At 36.4% G+C, this 19,836-nt stretch overlaps 1 protein-coding gene across 1 annotated transcript; it reads left to right on the forward strand.

Annotated features, from left to right (window-relative positions):
* The first annotated feature begins 337 nt into the window (after positions 1-337).
* On the forward strand, positions 338-14,083 carry LOC127806979 (ycf20-like protein). Its single transcript, XM_052344629.1, has 3 exons — positions 338-478; positions 6,359-6,546; positions 13,528-14,083. Exons 2-3 carry the CDS (start codon positions 6,389-6,391, stop codon positions 13,970-13,972), a joined length of 603 nt encoding a protein of 200 aa, XP_052200589.1. The 5' UTR covers positions 338-478; positions 6,359-6,388; the 3' UTR covers positions 13,973-14,083.
* The last annotated feature ends 5,753 nt before the right edge of the window (positions 14,084-19,836 follow it).

Raw genomic sequence — 19,836 nt, forward strand, 5'->3', positions numbered from 1 at the left:
AAGAGATTTGGTCAATTAGGGTTTCATGAACCCTAGCAGGCGGCGCCCCTACCCTCTCTTTATCTCCCCCAATTTCTGCCTTCTCCGATCGCCGGCGACAAGGTCACCGCGAGACCTCCGTCGCAGCGCAAACCGCCACAGTCCGTCGATTTGTTTCTGCCATCGCTGCCACCGCTGTCTCTATCTCTGTTCTCTCCTTCTCGAGCTCTGGCCGTCGCCATCAGCTTCATCTCCCCCTCTTTACGATCTGAAAGCCACTGTGACCCAGTATCGCGCCAGCCCTGCCCCTCTGCCTTCCTGGAACTCGATTTTTCCTTCTTCTCCAATCTAAGATCTGGGCTTACCCTGCTTCACTGATCTGCTCTCTCTCTGCCTTGGTATCACTGGCGCGTTAAGCCGCCGACCGCCGGCCTCCGCCACCGCTGTCTGCCCCTTCTCGCCGGTCTCCGCCACTGGCTATCGAGCCTTGGTCTTTTGGGTATGAAGTTTAATTTATTTTATTTTCTTAAGCTTTAACTAATTTTAGTGAATTATTGAGTATTGAATAATGAATGGTTTACTTGATCTATATGTATATATATGTAGATATATATCCTAGTAAATAAAAAAATATATACATAGTGAACACTTTCTATAAAATAGGTAATTTGCACTATAACCCTAAATATGGTAGGAATGCTTTTAGGGCCACGACTAAATAAATCGGTTTATTTAAAAGTCAAATGACGTAGTTGACAAGTCCATTTTGGTGCAATGATGAGCTAATGGATTGGGCCCAATTTTATGAATACATATTGGTACACTAGTCTGCACATTTTGTATTTATTAAATAAATATATACTTATTTAAAATACTAACCTTTTTCAAATTTTTTATTATTAGTTTTGGATCTTCAATTATGTGGGAATTGGTATTTAATTGAAAAATGTCTTATATTTTATTTTAAAAATACTATCACTAGTTTTAAAGTTATTAGAGAGAATGATACGTAAATATTTAATTTTTGTTGTGAGAATATTTTATTAAGTTTGTGGTGGATCTGTAGAGTAGTTTTTTAGATGGGTCCCCTCTGGTTTTTGCCAGATCCGCACTTATATGCACAACGGAACTGCTCCAGTATGACCCGGCCCATTTTTTAATGGGTTGGGTTTGGTCTTGTCTTAACGGGTCTGGGTTTTGGGTCTGACCCAGACCCGATCTGACAGTCTTAACTCAGATAGGGTTTTACAGTTTATCCCAACAAGTTGTACGATGAAAGTTGGATCCTGTTTTAGTGTCTTTATGTCACTGAAGCTATAAAATTTTTTGAACATTAATGTGGAATTACATTCAGAATTACTACCTTGAAGGGATACATTGTTAAATTGATGTTGTCGTAAGGCCAACTTCCCAAATCGACTCCCCGTCAATGCAAAGTCTCAGGAACACAAGGAGTTTTGTTTATCAAATGGAGTTGTTGCTAATGCACCTAATGCTTTCATCATTGTGATAAATTAATTGCTTCACTCTTATAGTGGTGGGTTTGTGGCTGTTTATTATGATGATTTTCAAACACTAACACTAAATTGCATCCTTCATAATTAAGGGTGAGCTTACCAATCCTACTAAATTAGTTGTTTATGTTGCATCTTTGACAACATCTTTTTGGTCCCTGGTTATGTTGTTTCAAGAAAGGTACTTATGTGGACCAGTCCAAGATAGACAATTCAGTGGTGGCCGGCCTGTAAGAAGATCCATGAAATTGGCAGTTTCCATGGATTGCCATAATCTTATAGGTGATTCATTCCAACTTCAGTACAAATATTAGGCAAATTGGGTATTTTGCAATGGCTGGAAAGTACTGAGGAGTTAACATGACAACTACTACTTTTCAGGAGAGAAACCAAACTTAAGCTAGCAATTGTTTGTTCTTGCCTGATTTTCTTGTCCTTTTAAATTGTACTGTCACATCCAAGGTGGGAATTGGAGTTGTTCCATGTTCCAAAGGAAGGCTGGTTTTAATCGTGTGAATTGAGTGGAGCTAAGATGGATATAACACACATGATATTGAAATTGATGGTGTGGTTCAAGCATGAAGATTTGGGCTTGTTAGTTGACACATGGAGGATTTGTATTGTATTATGATGGTGGTGTTGTAAAGCATATGAACAACTAAAATAGGCTCTCATCAAGTTATGTTGGACGGTTCCTATGTAGTAGTTGACCTTGGCCATAAAGCACAAGTGTAGTGCCATGTATAGAGTTGCTAACACACTTAGTCGATGTGCTTGATGAGAACAATGCTATCCAATGTACATTGGTTCTATTTGTTTGCCTATACTTTAGGCTCTCATCAAGTTATGTTGGACGGTCCCTATGTAGTAGTTGACCTTGGCCATAAAGCACAAGTGTAGTGCCATGTATAGAGTTGCTAACACACTTAGTCGATGTGTTTGATGAGAACAATGCTATCCAATGTACATTGGTTCTATTTGTTTGCCTATACTTCAGGCTCTCATCAAGTTATGTTGGATGGTCCCTATGTAGTAGTTGACCTTGGCCATAAAGCACAAGTGTAGTGCCATGTATAGAGTTGCTAACACACTTAGTCGATGTGCTTGATGAGAACAATGCTATCCAATGTACATTGGTTCTATTTGTTTGCCTATACTTTGGGTTAGTAACAGAGTGGAAGTAGAACAAAGATTAGATTTCATCTTTGAGGGTAATCAACTCTCTGTACTCAAGTCAAATCTATGGTTGAAGCTAATCTAGGAGCTGTATGAGGAGGGGCATGTAATGTTTGACAAGACCATGCTAGTTGATGGCAAGCTTTTTTTTTTGGCCTCTCATGTGGAAGAAAGTTGTTGAGTTTGTGGAAGGATGTTTGTTATGGTGCCAAGACCAAGATCACCACTTAATTTGCACTCATGTTCGATTTGGAGAGTATCAATAAGAGACAAACAGCTTGATTGCAAACATGTAGGAGGTTCACAAATTATATAGAACAAAATCTAGTAAGTCTACATTCAAATAAAGGTGGGATGCTGAAAAGTTGTACACATGTGGAGCTGGTTAGAAATTCAGTCTTAGCAATTTTCAGCAATGAACAGTTATTAGCTGAAGAGCACAATAGCTGGTAGCAAGGAAGATTAGACTAATAAAGCTCATCAACAAGACAAACCCTAATGCTTACTGATTGAAATTGCCAAGTCATGTTCACTCTTCAGGTATGTTTAATATCTGACATTTTATTCCTCATCATGACAATAATTTAGAAGATAAAATGAAAATTTAAGAGCAAAGTATGTGTACTATTGAGGAGGATTATGTAGCATGTGTAGTACTTTAATATGTGGAACAATTGGATCTTTAAATGGTTTTGAAAATGGAAGGCAATAGTAGGAATTATGAGCTCGGATGAAATTGCGTGAAATATGTCAATATGGCTGAGAACATGATAGGAAACAATGTCACTGTTGTCACCATGACATGACATGACATGACTCTTGGCCAAAGCTCTATTGTTTATGTAACAACCCACCCTTAGCCCAGGAACAAAGAGCACCAACTCTCCTGCTTGTGGGGAACACTTGATTAGGAGTTATCAACTAGGGATAATCGGGTAATGAGCTGTTGAATTGTTCTCCCACTCACCAAGCTAAAGAAAAACTTTATGGGAGCATGAAATCATTCTCTGTGAGTGCTCCATTCGGATATGTCACTTGAGAGAAGGTGAACTTTTTATGTTGTGCATTTGTGGAAATTCCATACTTTCATACAACCTAAGCATGCAACAGCATCCATCATACAATTAAGATCGATTGACTAACATATTACAGAACGTTCAAAACCTAAGGCTAGCATAAATAAATCAAACATAAATCGAGCCTCTGGCTCATCGTACACGTATGTTCTTTGAAGAACTAACACCACTACTTAGCCACAACATAAAATTACAAGAAATTGTGGATCCACCTTCCTCACCTTTTCGATCTCCTTAATCAGACTTAACTAGACTATCAAACATAGCCTATCCAACAGTTATTCCAAGAACTACATTGACTGTCATTACACTAATCATCTTGATTAGTTGCTATTCACTATCCATAACTATGAAACACAGCCTGTATGAGTGGCATATAATACTGCAATTGTAGTCCCTTGGGAATTTCATTCACCCGCTATTGTCCTGCATTCTATCCTTTCTAGAAAACACATACTTTAGGCTATGGTGGTCCATGCAAATCTCAATCTTTTTGCCAAATTGCAATGCCTCACACCTTGATATCATATACCCCAACAGCTTTTCTATTGGTTGAACATATCAATCTTAGTTTTGAACATATCCCACGCATGGAGTGTCTTGAGATGACATATTGGATCAGGGTCGATTACTATATTCTTGGTAGATGGAGGTGATCCACAAGCAGTTGATGCTGCATGGGGAGATATTCAGTGAGTACTTACTGTAGGTGGAGTGGAAGATGCATGCCCAGGTTGACCTAGTCATCCGATTTATATCAGGGGTGGATTAAGTTTGCCATCAGTCTTTTGGTTGACAAGTGGAAGAATGTGGATCACAAGGCTAAGAGATCAAGACGATGCTAGACTGTTCGCACTTTTATGGAGGTGAAGATGGAAACAAAAGCTTGGAGTGGCCCAAATTGTGATCCTCAGCTATTATCTAAGAGAGTTCAGTGTGATAGGCACTGACATAGCTGGAGAATTTGATACTGGTGATGATCTCAAGATGAGAGAGTGCGAGGCTATTGTAGACAAGGAGGACCCTACAAAGGAAGTAGAAGTTAGCTTGGAAGAACCTACTGAGCAGTCGTCTAAAGAAATTTCATTTTCTCCTTAGATGTTTTGGAGTGACCCTGTTGGGTTGGTATCCCCTAGTTCTAGCCATAGAAGTTACCTGGCCACTTCCAAAAGTGCTACCGGTACATATAGGGGAGAGGGGACTTTTAGGTCCAAGACCTCTTGGAGCCAAGATTAGAATTGTAATTCTAGGATGTCCGTTAATGCTATGTTATAAGCTCATGCTTCAAATCTTCTTGTATTTTATGTTATGGCTAGGTAGTTGTTTTCATTTGTTTGAAGAACGTATGTGTACGGCGGTCTGGAGGTTAGATTTATTTTTTATGTTATTTATGCTTGTCTTAGGTTTTAAATGTTCTGTAATTTCTCAGTCAATTGATCTTAATTGTATGATGGATGTACTGTTGCATGTTTAGGTTATATGAAACTATGGAATTTCCACAGGTGCACAACATAAAAAGCTCATCTTCACTTAAGTGATGTATGCGATGGGTGTACTCACTGGGAGTGGTTTTATGCTTTCTAGATTTTTTCTTTAGCCTGGTGAGTGGGAGAACAATTTAGCTACTCATAACCTGATTATCCCTATCTGATAACTGCCAATCGGGTGTTCTCCCCAAGCAGGAGTGTTGGTGCTCTCTGTAATACATTGGGCTAGGGGTGGGTGTTACAGTTTACGGCTTCAATTTTGCATTTTCCTTTTCCACAGTACTTCTGTTTTAACAATTACCAGTAGTGTGTACACATCAGACTTCATTTTTTGCATTTTCCTTATTTATGAAAGACTTAATTAGGTTTTTCAATGTTTATTAGTATGCCATTTTTCTGTAAATTCATATTTCCTTACTTCAGACTTAGTTAGGGTTGGGAGAGTTGAACCTATCTTTTATGGAAAATGTAAGGATCGTACCTGGGTGGCTTTCTAATTAATATACAAAGTGAATTCTCATGATTTTGTGCACCTTCAAGGATTTGTTTTTGAGAATAAATCAGTTAGTTGCTGCCACTATCCTCACTCAGTATGCACTTTGAATCAGTTATTTGAGGGAAAGTTCTGTTTCTAGCTCGCTCACAAATCAATGAATTCAAGACTGTAATTCCTTCCCTCGTGTATTCACTGTCATGGAACCACCTGAGATGCTTGGAAAGTGCTTGTATCAATAACTCTTGGAAGATGCTTTACTGGGGAGATACTATATAGCATTTATTCATCAGTACTAACTGCTATTAGCTCCTTCAAGTTCTTGATTCTCAAATTTGTGCTGCTGTTTGTGTAGAATTCAGTAGTTAACTAGAGATTGTGGGTGAAATCAGTAATCTTGGAATGTGTTTGGAGTTCCAAATAATGTTGGAAGTCCTCTTAAGACCCTTGAGTTGTGGTCAAATGGGTGGTGATGAATAGTTTTATGAAGTGTTGAAACATAGTTTAGCAACTTAATCACTCTTTATTATTTTAAATAATTGTCCCATTGATTTATTACAATTCTAATTATTTTTCAGTTTGGATGTTTAGATCTAAGTCTACATATACTTTAATTTATATTCGTGTTTACAGTTTTTGGCCTGCCTGCAAAGTGGAACATTCATGTTGCGGTCATCTTTGGCATTGATAGAGAATGAGAACTCTAAGAGATTATGTATTTTCCTTCAAAGCTCTCATCATTCCATCCTGAACTGGAACAACATTCCTAATGGGAAAACTTTGAAGGTGGGAATACCATCTATGATTTTTCCTAGAAAGAGGTATTTTCTACACTTCTGCTGTATTGACATTGTTGGAAAACCCCCTATCATTCCTTGATCTTTAAGCTTGAAGGATCCTTTGATGTGATTGGTTGTCAAACTCATTAGTTGCAGCCATACTTCCTAGTACTTTCTAAATTCTCTTTGTTCTTCTTCCACCTTGGAATTTTATGGAATGCGATTATCTTGCCTCTTTATTTGCTCTCTCATGAGTCATGATATTTATGGGAATCTAGATTATTTACAGAATGAATTGTTCTTTGTAACCAATGAAGCATGAAGACTACTTCATTTTGCGTGCCATACTAATATCTTGCACATATTGGACAAGGATACCTGAAGGACATGCTGAGAAGCATATTCTGATTTTTTTTCTTATTTTAGTTTTTTCGATGGTGTCCAGGGGTTGGGCACATGATGGGATGCATGTATCTCTATAATCTTATGGGTTTTCCATTTCAAAGATATGGATTTGTTGACATTTAATTGAAGACATTTTGAAGATGTTATTTTGTGATGTCATTGCTTTTGATTAAATCACAACAAAAAATTGGAACTACTATTCCAATCAACTGAAAGGAAATTAAAGTGTTGCTGCTACCATTTTGTAAGTTCTCCCCATACTTAGAACTAAAGAATTAAAAGAGGTGAATACACATTCCACAAGGAGTTCTTGCATGCTTAATGGACACCTATTCTTAGGGAACCGAGGAAAGTTCTCAGCATCTTGAAAGCTTGAGTTTGCTAGAACCAAAAGTTTTTGGAATGTGATAGATAGGGTTCTCATTGATCTTTCCAAGGGCATCACATAGAAGTAAGCTCTTTCTCTCTCTCTCTAAGGGCATCGTATAGAAGTAAGCTCTCTCTCTCTCTCTCTCTCTCTCACACACACACACACACACACACACACATCTATCTAGCTCTTTGTCTTATTGTGGTTTAAGTTCATTTTGCATTGTCTTAAGAGTCTTCACTTATAGTTTTCACATTGTTAGAAACCATCTAAAAAATATTGAATAGTTCTCATTTCCTCAATTTATCCCATTAAATTAGTTGGGTCATACCTATAATCCATTTTGTCTCATATATCATGGAGGTCAAAATTTTTTCTTACCTTTTAATATTGGTTGGGTCATACCTATAATCCATTTTATCCTATATACTATTGAGGTCTGATAAAATTGCAAGAATTACCTTTGACGTTTGAGAAATAACAATAACTGCCCTTGTTAAACAGAAAGACTAATAACCATTTTGCCCTTTCTCTCTCTCCTCTTTCTTTTCTTTCTTACTCTTTTCTCCTCTTATTTAAAAAAAATAAAAAAAGAACAAACAACTAATGGTCGCTAGTTGGCAGTCGTGGGTGACCAGAGAGGGGGGGAAGGGTTGAGGGGAGGGAAGGAGAGCCCAAATTGGCTCGGGTTCATTGCAATGAACCTAGATTCATCGCAAAGCAAGAGAGGGGGAGAGGGTTGGGTTCATTGCACATATGGGTTTATTGTGGATGATCCCAAATTCATCATAGAGATAGAGGATGAACCTGTATTCATTACAGAGTAGTGATGTCAAATGAGCCAGACTGGTTTGGCTTGTTTAGGCCAAGCTTGGGCCTAGCTCGCCCTGCAAACCCACCCAAGGTTGCTAAGCAAGGTTGGGTTAGGTTCGTGCTAGTGAGCCTAAATGGAATGAGCCCAATAGAAGCCCATCAAGCCGAATTGGTTTTAATATAGTTTTAAAATTAATTTAAAGTATTAACTTATTTAATGAATAGGATATAAAAATATTTTTAAAAATACAAACTCCACTTTAAAATGAAAAAAAAAATAAGAACTTAGAAGTTAGTAGTTAAAAGTTACAAGTTTGAAAATTAAAACTTATATCTTTTAATAGTTTCCACTTTCTAGTTCTTAACGATCCAATTTTACTTTTGTAATTATATTAAATTTTATAACATTTAAAGTTATAAAAAGTTCCTCATTCAAGAAATATGTATTTAATGTTTGTTTAAGGTAATTATAGCTTTTTGTGTAGGATTATATATGATTATGTATGAGATATAAAAAACTATATATCAAACATTTAATGTCAAAATTGCAATATAAAAAATTATAACTTTCTTATTATGAAAAATAAGTTTAGGTTGGGCCCTTTGAGTTGGGCTTGCAACGCTGGCGGTTTGTAGTTGAGCTACAAGCCCAAACCTATTGGGCTTGACCCAACCCTATCAATACAACGAGCAAATCTTCGCTCGACTCGCTATAGTAACAAGTCAAGCCAAGAAGGTTTATGAGCTGCTCAACTTGCTTGACATCTGTTTTGCAAAGGGGAGAAAGAGATAAGACTTACGTCATCTTTGCCAAACCATCACTGCAATGTGAATTTTCCCATTGTTGTTGTCCTTTCAGTTCAGATATAGAATGATCTACATCATTTTAGATTGGCGATGGTTCCATATTTGGAAGGATGGTTTTAGATCTAGAATCTAGAATGATTGTTAACACGATCAAAGCCTTAGAGAAAAGGGGAAGAATTCTATTTCATTGTTGTTGCTGACCAAGAGATAGAGAAACTTGGGAAAGACTTGAGAAGAGTGAGAAAAATGAAAAACGAGGAAAAAGTCATTAAATATAAGGGTATTTTGGTTATTTTTTAATGTTTGAGAGGGGGAAATTGCAACATAGCCTTAAATCTTGAAGGTACTCCTTGTATTTTCTCAAACATTAGGAGTACTTGCAATTTTTAATAAATAATTCTCAAACTTGAATAGGCATCTATTATATATAATGAACATATATGTGTGGGTCACATTATAAAAAAGGTAATTTGCACCCGGACCCCTCGTGTTTTGAGTCATTTGCAAGAAGATCCTCTATGGTTTTAAAATGTTTCTGGAGCTCCTTATGGTTTACTTTTTCTACTCAAACCCCTCATTTAGATACATTTTAAAATTACTATGGTTTAAAAATGTCTTTGGATGTCTGTTTGACTTAATTTGTTTGTTAAGAAACCTCATCCAAATACATTTTTAAACTAACAAAGAGGGTATCTGAGCAAAAAAAGTAAACACAAGGACCTTTAGAGATAGTTTTTGTTGAATCAGAGAACTTGAGAGAAAGAAACCCTAGTTAGAAGAAATAAATTTCTCTCTCAAACAATAGATTGTACACCTATATATACTAATACTAAATGAGTCATGACATAAGCTATGACATAAGTTAATCCTAATGACATAAGCCATGACATAAAGATAAATCTCACACATACCCATATAACAAGATTAAGACTAGATATGTTGTGTTGTTTCTCATATATCACTAATATGTCTAATTTCTTTAATTATTTCACCTCCCTCAAGTTAGAGCTAATATACTTAATTATCTTCTTTTGAACCAACCTTGTCCTCCACCTTTGTATATGCATGTAAACTGCTCATATTCTTGCATGCTCATATATTTCGAAGGACTATTTTTTAAAAGGCTAAATTGCACCTAGACCTTTTATGGTTTGGGTCATTCATAAGGAGACTCCCTATATTAAAGCTATGAGATTTATCTTTATGTCATGCCTTATGTCATCAAGATTAGCTTATGTCATGACCCATTTAGTATTAGTAAATATAAGTGTATAATCTATTGTTTGAGAGGAATTTATTTCCTCCAACTAGGGTTTCTCTCTCTCAAATTCTTTGATTCAACATGGTATCAGAGCTACCATTCAAACCCTAGTTGCAGTTGCGGCCTCCTTGCTGCCTTAACGCCACTTCCGCCATGCTGCTGCCAGTCTCCTCCATCAACTCTGGCGTGTGTCCCCTCCCTTCCAGCAACCTCCAGCTCCTAGTTGCACTGTTTGTTGCCATCGTAACAGCCACTAGACCTCATTGCCTTCTCTAGATTTGCAACCGTAGATCTCGTCGATGCCACCAGATCTCGTTGCCTTCTCCAGTTCAAACACTATTGTCTCTGTCGCTCGCCAACGCCACCAGATCTCGCCCGCGCTTGTGAGTCCGTTCATCTTTTGTGATCCCGCACCTTGCTGTCGGTCATCTTCCTTCGTCAATCTATCACTCGATCTGACAGTTGTGATTCAGATCTATTGCAATCGCGACCATCGCCTCTAGTTGTCCGCATCTTCCCACAACCTAGATCTAGCTAGATTTGCCTAGTTCCGATCATCGTCGCTGTGACTGCAACCTTCGGCCGCCATCTTTATCATCATCGACAATCATCTCCTCCATCTCAGATGCATCGCAAGACCGTCAACCTTCCTCCTTACCACCTTTAGCCGCTGTTGACCTCGGCCTCTGAGACTGTTCGTCCGCCAGATCTAAAACGTATCACGCGACTGTCGGCCTTTCTTCTCTGGCCGTTTTAGATCTCGTCAACTACATCACGATCGCCTTTGCAACCAATGATGTTGCCTTCCCTAGTTGCCTTGCCTCCACCGGTCGCCTCTTTGTTGGCCGATCTTGCGTCGCTGACTGTTTGTCCCTCGTCGTCGTCATCGCGACTCATCCAGCTCTTCCAAGTTGCTGCCTAGATCTTGGCCCTTCTCACCTAGATTTGATTTTTTATCAAGCTCCACAGCCAGGACCCAGATCTTAGCTCAGATTTGGTTTAACCCACCTAGATCTACGACCCGCTTTAGATTCAACCGTCAGTGCGCTTTAGATTCAACCGTCAATGTTCAAATTCGACCATCTTTTGATAGATTCGGCTGTCAATCCCTTAAATCTAGCTGTCAAACCTCAAATCTGACCATAATTTCTTAGATCTGGCTGTCAAATAGTTAGATCCAACCATTTTCTTCCTAACTAGCCCAAATCTCGCTCTAATGATGGTATCTCAGATCTGTTTTCAGATCTCGTCACTTTCTCGTGCCTCCTCGCCGTCGATTTGTCCCTCTGACGCTGCTATCGGCTTGTTCTTTTCGTCGTCTGGCTGCCTTTTCTTTGTCAGCATCATCTCCTTTGGTCGATTGATAGCCTCTCTTTAGCGTCGGAGCATCGCCATCGTCGATGTAACTTTAGATCTGGCGCTTGTTTCTCCTTCCAGTGGGGCTCTCAAATTGGCGCGCCCTTAGATCTTGGGCTTGTTTTTCCTTCCAACGCAGCTTTTAGATCTCACAACCTTTTCTTTGGATCTTGTGCGTCGCATAGATCTCGCATCGTCGATCTGTCATCATCGCTGTCGTTGCCGCCTCCTTTCTAGCAACCATCTTCTATAGCAACGCCACTACGTGCCCTTGGATAAACTACATTTGTAACAAACTTGCACATATGATATATATGTTTCAGTTTGAGGGGGAGTGTGATTTATTTTTATGTCATGGCTTATGTCATTAGGATTATCTTATGTCATTACCCATTTAGTATTAGTATATATAGGTGTGTACAATCTATTATTTGAGAGAGTTATTTATTTTCTCCAACTAGGGTTTCTCTCTCTCTAGTTCTCTAATTCAACAATATGGTTACATGAATTTTAGCACTCTAGTCATTTTTATCCATGACATTATCTTTTGTAAGGGCCTCATAACTTATATCATACCTAAGAGTCCCCACCAAGTTTCTCTTCCTCCTCTTTATCTGTTGCTAAATACCTATTACATTCCACCCACTCTCCTCATGGGAGTCTGTATTGGACTTATTTTTACATGACCAAACCATCTTAATCATGTTTTACATCTTATCTGCATAGGATCCACTAACCTTATTACGAATAACTCCATTTCTAATTTTATTTTTTCTTATTTGGCCATCCATCCATCTTAAACACTTCTTCGTTACACTTATATTTTTCACATTTTGGGTTTTACTGCACAATATTCTACAACAAAGTTGGTCTTATAATGCTCTTGCAAAATTTTCCTTTTAACTTTAATAGAATCTTACTATCACATAAAACATGAAATGCACTTTTCCATTCTAACCATTCCTTTGAAGGTCCCTTTAAGAGTTAGGGGGTGTCGTTCTTTTGTTATCCCTTTGAAGGTCCACATCGTCTCTTGGAATATTAGGGATCTTAAACTTGGTGGTGAGTTGACCTGCAAGATGCTAGCTAGGAGGCTTATTTAGTTGTAGAAAATGATTTACGGTTTTTTATCTTCAATTTTGTATAAAATTTTTTGTTTTCATTGTCCATAAAAATTTGATGAACTCGTTCAAATATTATAAATACAGAAAAACTAATTTTCAATCTTAGAAAATTAGAATCTATGTTCAAAAAAGGAAAGATATTATATTTTGTTTATTTTGTGTAATTTGTGTTAGAGAAGGAGAAGGAGATGATTTGTGGAAATTTTTTGGAAAGCCATATTTTCGATGACTGCAACTGTATTAATTATGCTGGCAAATATGCAACGTACCTTCCTAAAGGAAGATCTTTTGGATATAGTCTCTTATGTATATTTAGTCTTTACATGGAGTAATCCCTCATCAATATTGGAAAATGAGATGGCAATTGAAATTTTGGGCAATCTCTTCTAGGTGTGCTTTGAAGCATAAGTAAACTCCTTATATCCTTCTAATCAAGTAATCGTTGTCTACTTGGGCTTTGTGTAGATGACAATAGGCTGTTCACTGCAGTAGCAATTTAAGTAAATTTCTCTGACCCTTTGTTCTTTATGTTAATACTAGTGATTATTAGGTATTTATAAGTTGATAGAATGTTGTTGATGCATTATTATTGTTTTTAGAGTAAAATTCTGCTGCTTGCTACATCTGTAATGATTGTTGTGTTTCTCATTACCATTTTAGCCGTAACGCGTGAAAACAGTGTGACATACTAGCAAGTAAAAGTCACTTCCTATTGAGTTCCTAATTTATGTGACAAAATGAGATACAATTTTCAATTAGTTTAGGCTTTTTATTTTTTATTTTGTATGCAGGAGATCCTCCATAACATTAAGAAAGTTATTTTTTTCAGTCCAAATTCTATTAATACCTCTTCTAATATGTCACTGTTAATTGTATTTGAAGAACAGTTTTCGCGCAAAAAGAGACGGTTGGAAAATGGGTTTTGCTTTAGACACTGGTGGAATTTCCAACGGTGGCCAGGGGAGCCCTGAGAGCGATGATACTCAAGGCCTTGACCGAACTCGGTTGGGTAGAATAGCGAGTGCAGGCGGCAAACAGCTGCTGGAGAAACTGAAGTCGGCTCGAAAGAACTTCCCCATGAAAATATTTCTTCTTTTACTGGGTTTCTACACGGCAAATGCGTTGGCTACAATTCTTGGGCAAACAGGCGATTGGGACGTGTTGGTTGCAGGTGTTGTGGTTGCTGCAATTGAGGGCATTGGCGTGCTCATGTACAGGAAGCCTTTTTCTCTGAGAACCAGGAGGCTGCAGTCTCTGGTGGTGATGGTCAACTATTGGAAGGCTGGTGTTTGTTTAGGCCTCTTTGTGGATGCTTTCAAATTGGGTAGCTAGCTAGTTTTCACATCTATCATACACTACTTATATTGTTACCTATTCTTGCTGCTGAGGTCTTATATTCTAAATAGAATATAATATTGCACAAAAAAAAAAGTTTTCTAAAATATTTACATCATCAATATCATCACAAGATTTTTTTAATGAAAGATTTGAATCATTAACGGCTGCACGGATCTATGATTCTTCAACAATTAAAATTCTTTTATTAAAGGCTATAGGCTTTGCTTTGTGAATAATATTGAAGAAAAATATTTTCATCCCTTTAAGTATCAAATTTACTCAAAATACATACTTTTCATTATTTAAAATAAAATATTTACTTCATGAGAAGTATTTAGTTTTTTAGGACTGATCGAATTTACGAACTCAATGAATATGTTGAGATTTAGTGTGATATGATTGAGATGACACATCAAACTCCTTTTGATATTGGAAACATATTTTCAATCAAGTGCACTCTTGTTATGAGTTTATACAATCACAACTATCACTGATTACATAGGATATTTATCTCGCGTCGGAGATCAATAGATTTCATTAGCAATCATTTGTCTTCATACGTTACTACACAAATGCCACACAGTCCATCTCTCACAACAATAACTGAGTGGTTCTTAGTAATGGCAAATCCCGGGCACCAACATACAAGATAATTGTATTGTCTTCGATCTAAGGACATGTAACATAATCAAATGCCACATATCATAGATCTTTTTAATCATGTGATCTGTTATTTGCGTCACAATCAATAGATGTTCAATTAACATTTATTCACATGTTTGTTATATCGATCTCATAAATTATAAAATGCGACTTATCATCTTTTATTATTAGTATCTCATATTAATCAAATTTAGTGATTTATGTGTCAATACGTAATTGATTAATCATAACTTTTTTTTTGAAAAATCTAAAAATTGGAAATTACTTTAAAAAATCTTTAATCCAAAAGTCTTTTGTCAAATATTCTCAACACTTAAGAATAAGACATTCATTAGAAAATGTAAGGGTTATTCATACATATAAATTGAAAAGGTATGAATGGAGATATGACCTTAAAAATAAAAATATATTTTATTATATTTACAAGATTTACATCATTAGTCCCATAATACAACTGCTAGATCTCATCTAAATATAGTATTAAGGGCACTAACACTAACATTGTGAATATGCTTATGGTTTGGGATTTAGTGTTAGGAAATCAAAATAATATTATTTCACAAGTACTAAAAAAATTAGATAAAAAAATTATTTGTTGGACAAAAAGATGTAAAGATGAGAAAGAAGTATTCATGGAGAATCTTCATATCAAAATTTGGATACGAAGAGAGGTTGTAAGGCAATGGTTTTATTTGAATGTGATAAATATTATTATTATTATTTACAGTTAAGCAATTCATTAGAGATCACAATCATGAGATGGCCATGTATTATGAAAGACACTTGTTGAGATCTTCATGATCAATATCACAAAATAGTGGGGTGTTACAATCCATGTTAAATGCCAGAATTCAACTTTTCAATGCTTACGAGTATTTAACAGATGAAAGTGGTGGTTTGGAAAATATTAGGTTTACTAAAAAGGATATGTATAATTATATACATGAAATGAATGTTTTTCAAATTGAGACAGGATATGTATAATTATAAACACATTTGAGTGGTTGTTTAAAACATTTCTAGATTCAATGGAAGGTAAACATAGAATAATAATATTTGTTGACCAAGATGCAACAATGTCGAATGCAATTAAGAGGGTTTTTCTAGAATCACATCATCACCTTTGCCAATGGCACATTGCTAAAAAAGCTCCATCTTATTTGCACAGCCTGAACTCAAATCATGATTTTTAAAAGTACTTTCACGAATGTTTGTATGGATGACAAACATGAGAAGATTTTGAAGATACACGACAGTATATGGTAATTGAATATAGAGTTCAAACTAACAAATGGTTAAATAGAATTTATAATATTCGTCATAAATGAAGCACAGGTTTTAATAATGACACATTCCATTGTGGAATTAAATCTTCATCTTGGAGTGATAGCACAAATCATGTACTCAACAGGATTGGTGATAAAACAACTTCATTGTACAAATTTGTTGAAGGTTTTGAAAAAATGGATAAGCAGTGGCAATCTCGTGAGAAAGATGAAGACTTTCGATGCGCAAATGGTGCTACATCATGCATCATAAAGGAGAGTTTTATGTTGAAGCAAGCTGCCAATGTTTATATAAACAGAATGTATAAGATTTTTGAAAAAGAATATCTCAGAAAGACGAGGCAACAACTTTTAAGGATAAGTTAAATGTTCAAAATATGAATATTTAAGAGATTGTGGCCCATGGTGGAGAGGATAATGGGGTTGTTACTGTGCATCATTATGTGACACTATGGAAGTAAATTGTAGTTGTAAAAAGTTTGGGTCCATGGGTATTCTTTGCTCACATACATTAAAGGCCTTTGTTAATTGAAATGTTAATCATATTCTTAAAAGATAGATAATATAACAACCCGTTAGTGGGTTTAGGAGTTTATTAATATTTTATTTATGAACATTGAAAATTTTACCCCTATTAAATTAAATGTAAAAAATATTTTTATGTGACAAAATTCATGTTTATGTGATTAATGCAATGGATAGTGGCAAGCTAAAATAAGCCCATCTCTAATTGATTGGGCTACTAAAATTGGGTTAAACCCAAGTGTGAATTTTGCATATTTAATTAAATAAAAGTTGTAAAGCCCATTGGGAGAAGTTGGCCATTTTCTTTAATTGGGCCATTGATTTGGGCTTGGGCCCATGTGTAAAAAATGTAGCCTTAAATGAAATTGAGAAATATGGAAAATGACAAAAATGGGCATACTTTATGAAAAAGGTAAGGGCAAAAAGGGATTTTCATAATTGGTTCGATAAAAAAAATAAGGAATAATTAAGAAAATGTAAAATGTCCAAAGAGAACTCTATGTTATGCATGTGTGTGGGAAAAGTTAAGGGTAATTGTGGAAATCTATAAATAAGGATATAAAGAAAAGATGATAGAAATAGGAAAAATGGCAAAAGACTAAATGAGCCTTTGATTGTGTGTGTGTGTGTGTTTTATGTGGGAGGGCAAAATGGTAATTTCCAATGGGGGTGGTTGGCAGCCCACTCCTCCCCTTCTTCTCCCCATGCTCTCTTGTCCCTTCTTCATTTTTCTTCTTCTTCTCTCGGTGGTTTCTTCTCATTCTTCTTTAATTTTCTTCTTCTTTTTATTGTTGGGAGCTTCAAGTTATAGCTTGAGAAGGCTTCTTCTTCTTTTTTCGGTCCAAGCTTTTAAGGAAAGTTCCTTCTCTTCCCTTGTTCTCTTCTAAAGAAACCTCTTTCGATTTCAAGGAGATATATATATATATATATATATTTATATATACATAGTTAGTCTATTCTCTTAGTGGTGAGAATAACTCTTGGCAATGGTAGCCAAATTTTTCATTTTTTTCTCAAGTTGTGGGTTTCTTCTTTGAGTCATTGTTGTGTCTCATTGATGATTTCATTTGGGCTTGTTTATCCCATATTTCATTCATGGAATGGCATTTGTGGGTTAGAAAGCTAGATGAGGGGATTTTAGTGTGTTTGGTGTTCATTTCGTATGTTTCTGGTTGCATCAAGTCGACTTATCTATGGGTTAAGTCGACTCGGAAGAGGCTCGTCTTTGCAGTCATTTTTCTCCCTACTCTCAGATAAGTCGACTTGTTTTCCCCTCAAGTTGACAGAGCGATTTTCGTCAGCACTACACATGCTTTACTATTTTGGTCATAACTTTTGATGTAAAAGTTGGAATTGAGATCTGTTTGAAATGTCATAATCTAGAATTTGAGAGATTCGATTTGATATATAATATCATATACTTTGGTTACAATTTGAGTTGTTTAAGACTTTTCTCAATCCAAATTAAGTATGATTGTTAAAATAAGTTGTTATTAAATGCTTCCTCTAATATCACTTAATTCTCTAAAATAATAGGATGTGGTTGAGGATATATATATATATAGGTGTATACATGGGATTCATGAGATAAAAATGTAATTGAGTTGCACGAGAAAACACGATAATCACATTTGGGAAGTCATTAAGAAATGTTCTTGGTTGGCATGTCCATGGAATCTCATGTGTGATGCAATACTATCATCATATAAATAATTACCCTTAATTGATGTGATGAAATCTATTTAAATGTTGAATTGGGTGAAATAGCCAAGAACCTTAATGGGCAAAAATTAAAGGTGTGTAAATGTTACTCGTTATAATTGTGCTTGTGGCTGCATTGCATTGCATTGTGTTTCTGTATTGTTTCACATTATGATGTTGGGTCATGGGATGCATTCATTGGGGGGTCATGCTTTGTATGTGCTGGGAGCATGAGCATTAGCATGACACGGTTGGCCTGTGAGTGCTAACTTGTGTATGTTAGGCGAGTATATGCATTAGAGCATTTGTGTGTGTGAATTCCTACTTGGGCGTAGCATGACCTAATGCTTGGCTTATGTAGGCCTTGTCACCACGTTAATGCTGCAAGAGCCACTATATTCCTTATATGCTACATTACATGAGGGGTACGGACCTGATAGGTTAGCCGGTGAGTGCAAGGTTATGATATGAGTGGGTTGCGCGACACGGACCCAATAGGTTAGCCGGTGAGTGCAAATTCTAAACCCAAGGTTGGAAGGTCTCATGTTATATACAGGGCACAAATCTGATAGGGTTAGCCAGTGAGTGCAAAGTTATGATATGAAAGTGTTGTGGGGCACGGACCCTGTAGATTAGCCGGTGAGTGCGAATCCCGAACCCAAGGTTGGATGGTCTCATGTTATATACATTGTTATGTGCTATGTGTAGTGTGATACAAGCTATGTACCACAAAGTCCTTGTGTACCATTATATTAAGTATGTGAATGTCACCTTATGGAGTTGAAAATATGTTTTGATGTTATGAAAAGAAATCATAATCCTAGGAAGTATTGTTAATAAGAAAGACATGAATCCAATTGGTATCTATATGTCGGGTAGCAATTTTCCTTGGCTCTACTTTATGCATGTCTTCATATATCGATTTCATTATGCTTCCATTTGCTATATATATGCTTGCCGAGCCTTATGGCTCACTTTAAAAAATGTGTTTTGGTGAAATGTATGAAATTATATTTTTTTGAGGATGTGGTTGTCAAGTGTAGAAGGCATGAACCTAATGGTTGTCTAGATGTCGAGTAGTGATTTTCTTTTGGCTCTGAGTTATTTATGCCTTCATATATCGTTCTATTGATGCTCCCTTTACTATATACTTGCTGAGCCTTGTGGCTCACTTTATTTCTTTTGTCATTCCAGGAAAATTGAAGATAGATATTTGGGGCGAGTTATTGTTAGATGTGTACAGAAATGTCTCAGCCTCAAGATCCATGGTTGTAGTTTGAGGGCATGAGTAGAGTGTTTCATGTTGAAATTAAAGCCTTAGTGCCTATTTATTTTGAAAATGTATGGGTGGTAAGGCCAAGATAATGATGTAAATAATGTTGTAATATTTATTATGGCTCATATTGATAATGAGCAAATATGGAAATAAAAAGAAATTTTTGGCAAATTTTGAGTGATTTTTGTATCTATATCCATTTTGAATGGATCTTCTCTCGGACTTCCTATGCTAGCGGGTAAATCTAGGAATGGGCCTTGACAGATAATGATGCGATGGACGAAGGATGTTAATTAAAAAAAGAGCCCATGCATTGGATATGGGTCAATGTGAACAAGGTGGTGGGGTGTCAAAGTCACATATTGTTTATGGTAATAGAGTAATGAGAATTGCTTTTGATTTGGTTT

This window comes from Diospyros lotus, chromosome 7 (genome assembly GCF_014633365.1).
Source record: "Diospyros lotus cultivar Yz01 chromosome 7, ASM1463336v1, whole genome shotgun sequence".
Taxonomy (NCBI): Eukaryota; Viridiplantae; Streptophyta; class Magnoliopsida; order Ericales; family Ebenaceae; genus Diospyros; species Diospyros lotus.

Coding starts and splice junctions, on each gene's coding strand:
- LOC127806979 (XM_052344629.1), top strand. CDS start 6,389: ATGTTGCGGTCATCTTTGGCATTGATAGAGAATGAGAACTCTAAGAGA. Junction 6,547..13,527: donor ATGATTTTTCCTAGAAAGAG/GTATTTTCTACA, acceptor TTTGAAGAACAG/TTTTCGCGCAAAAAGAGACG.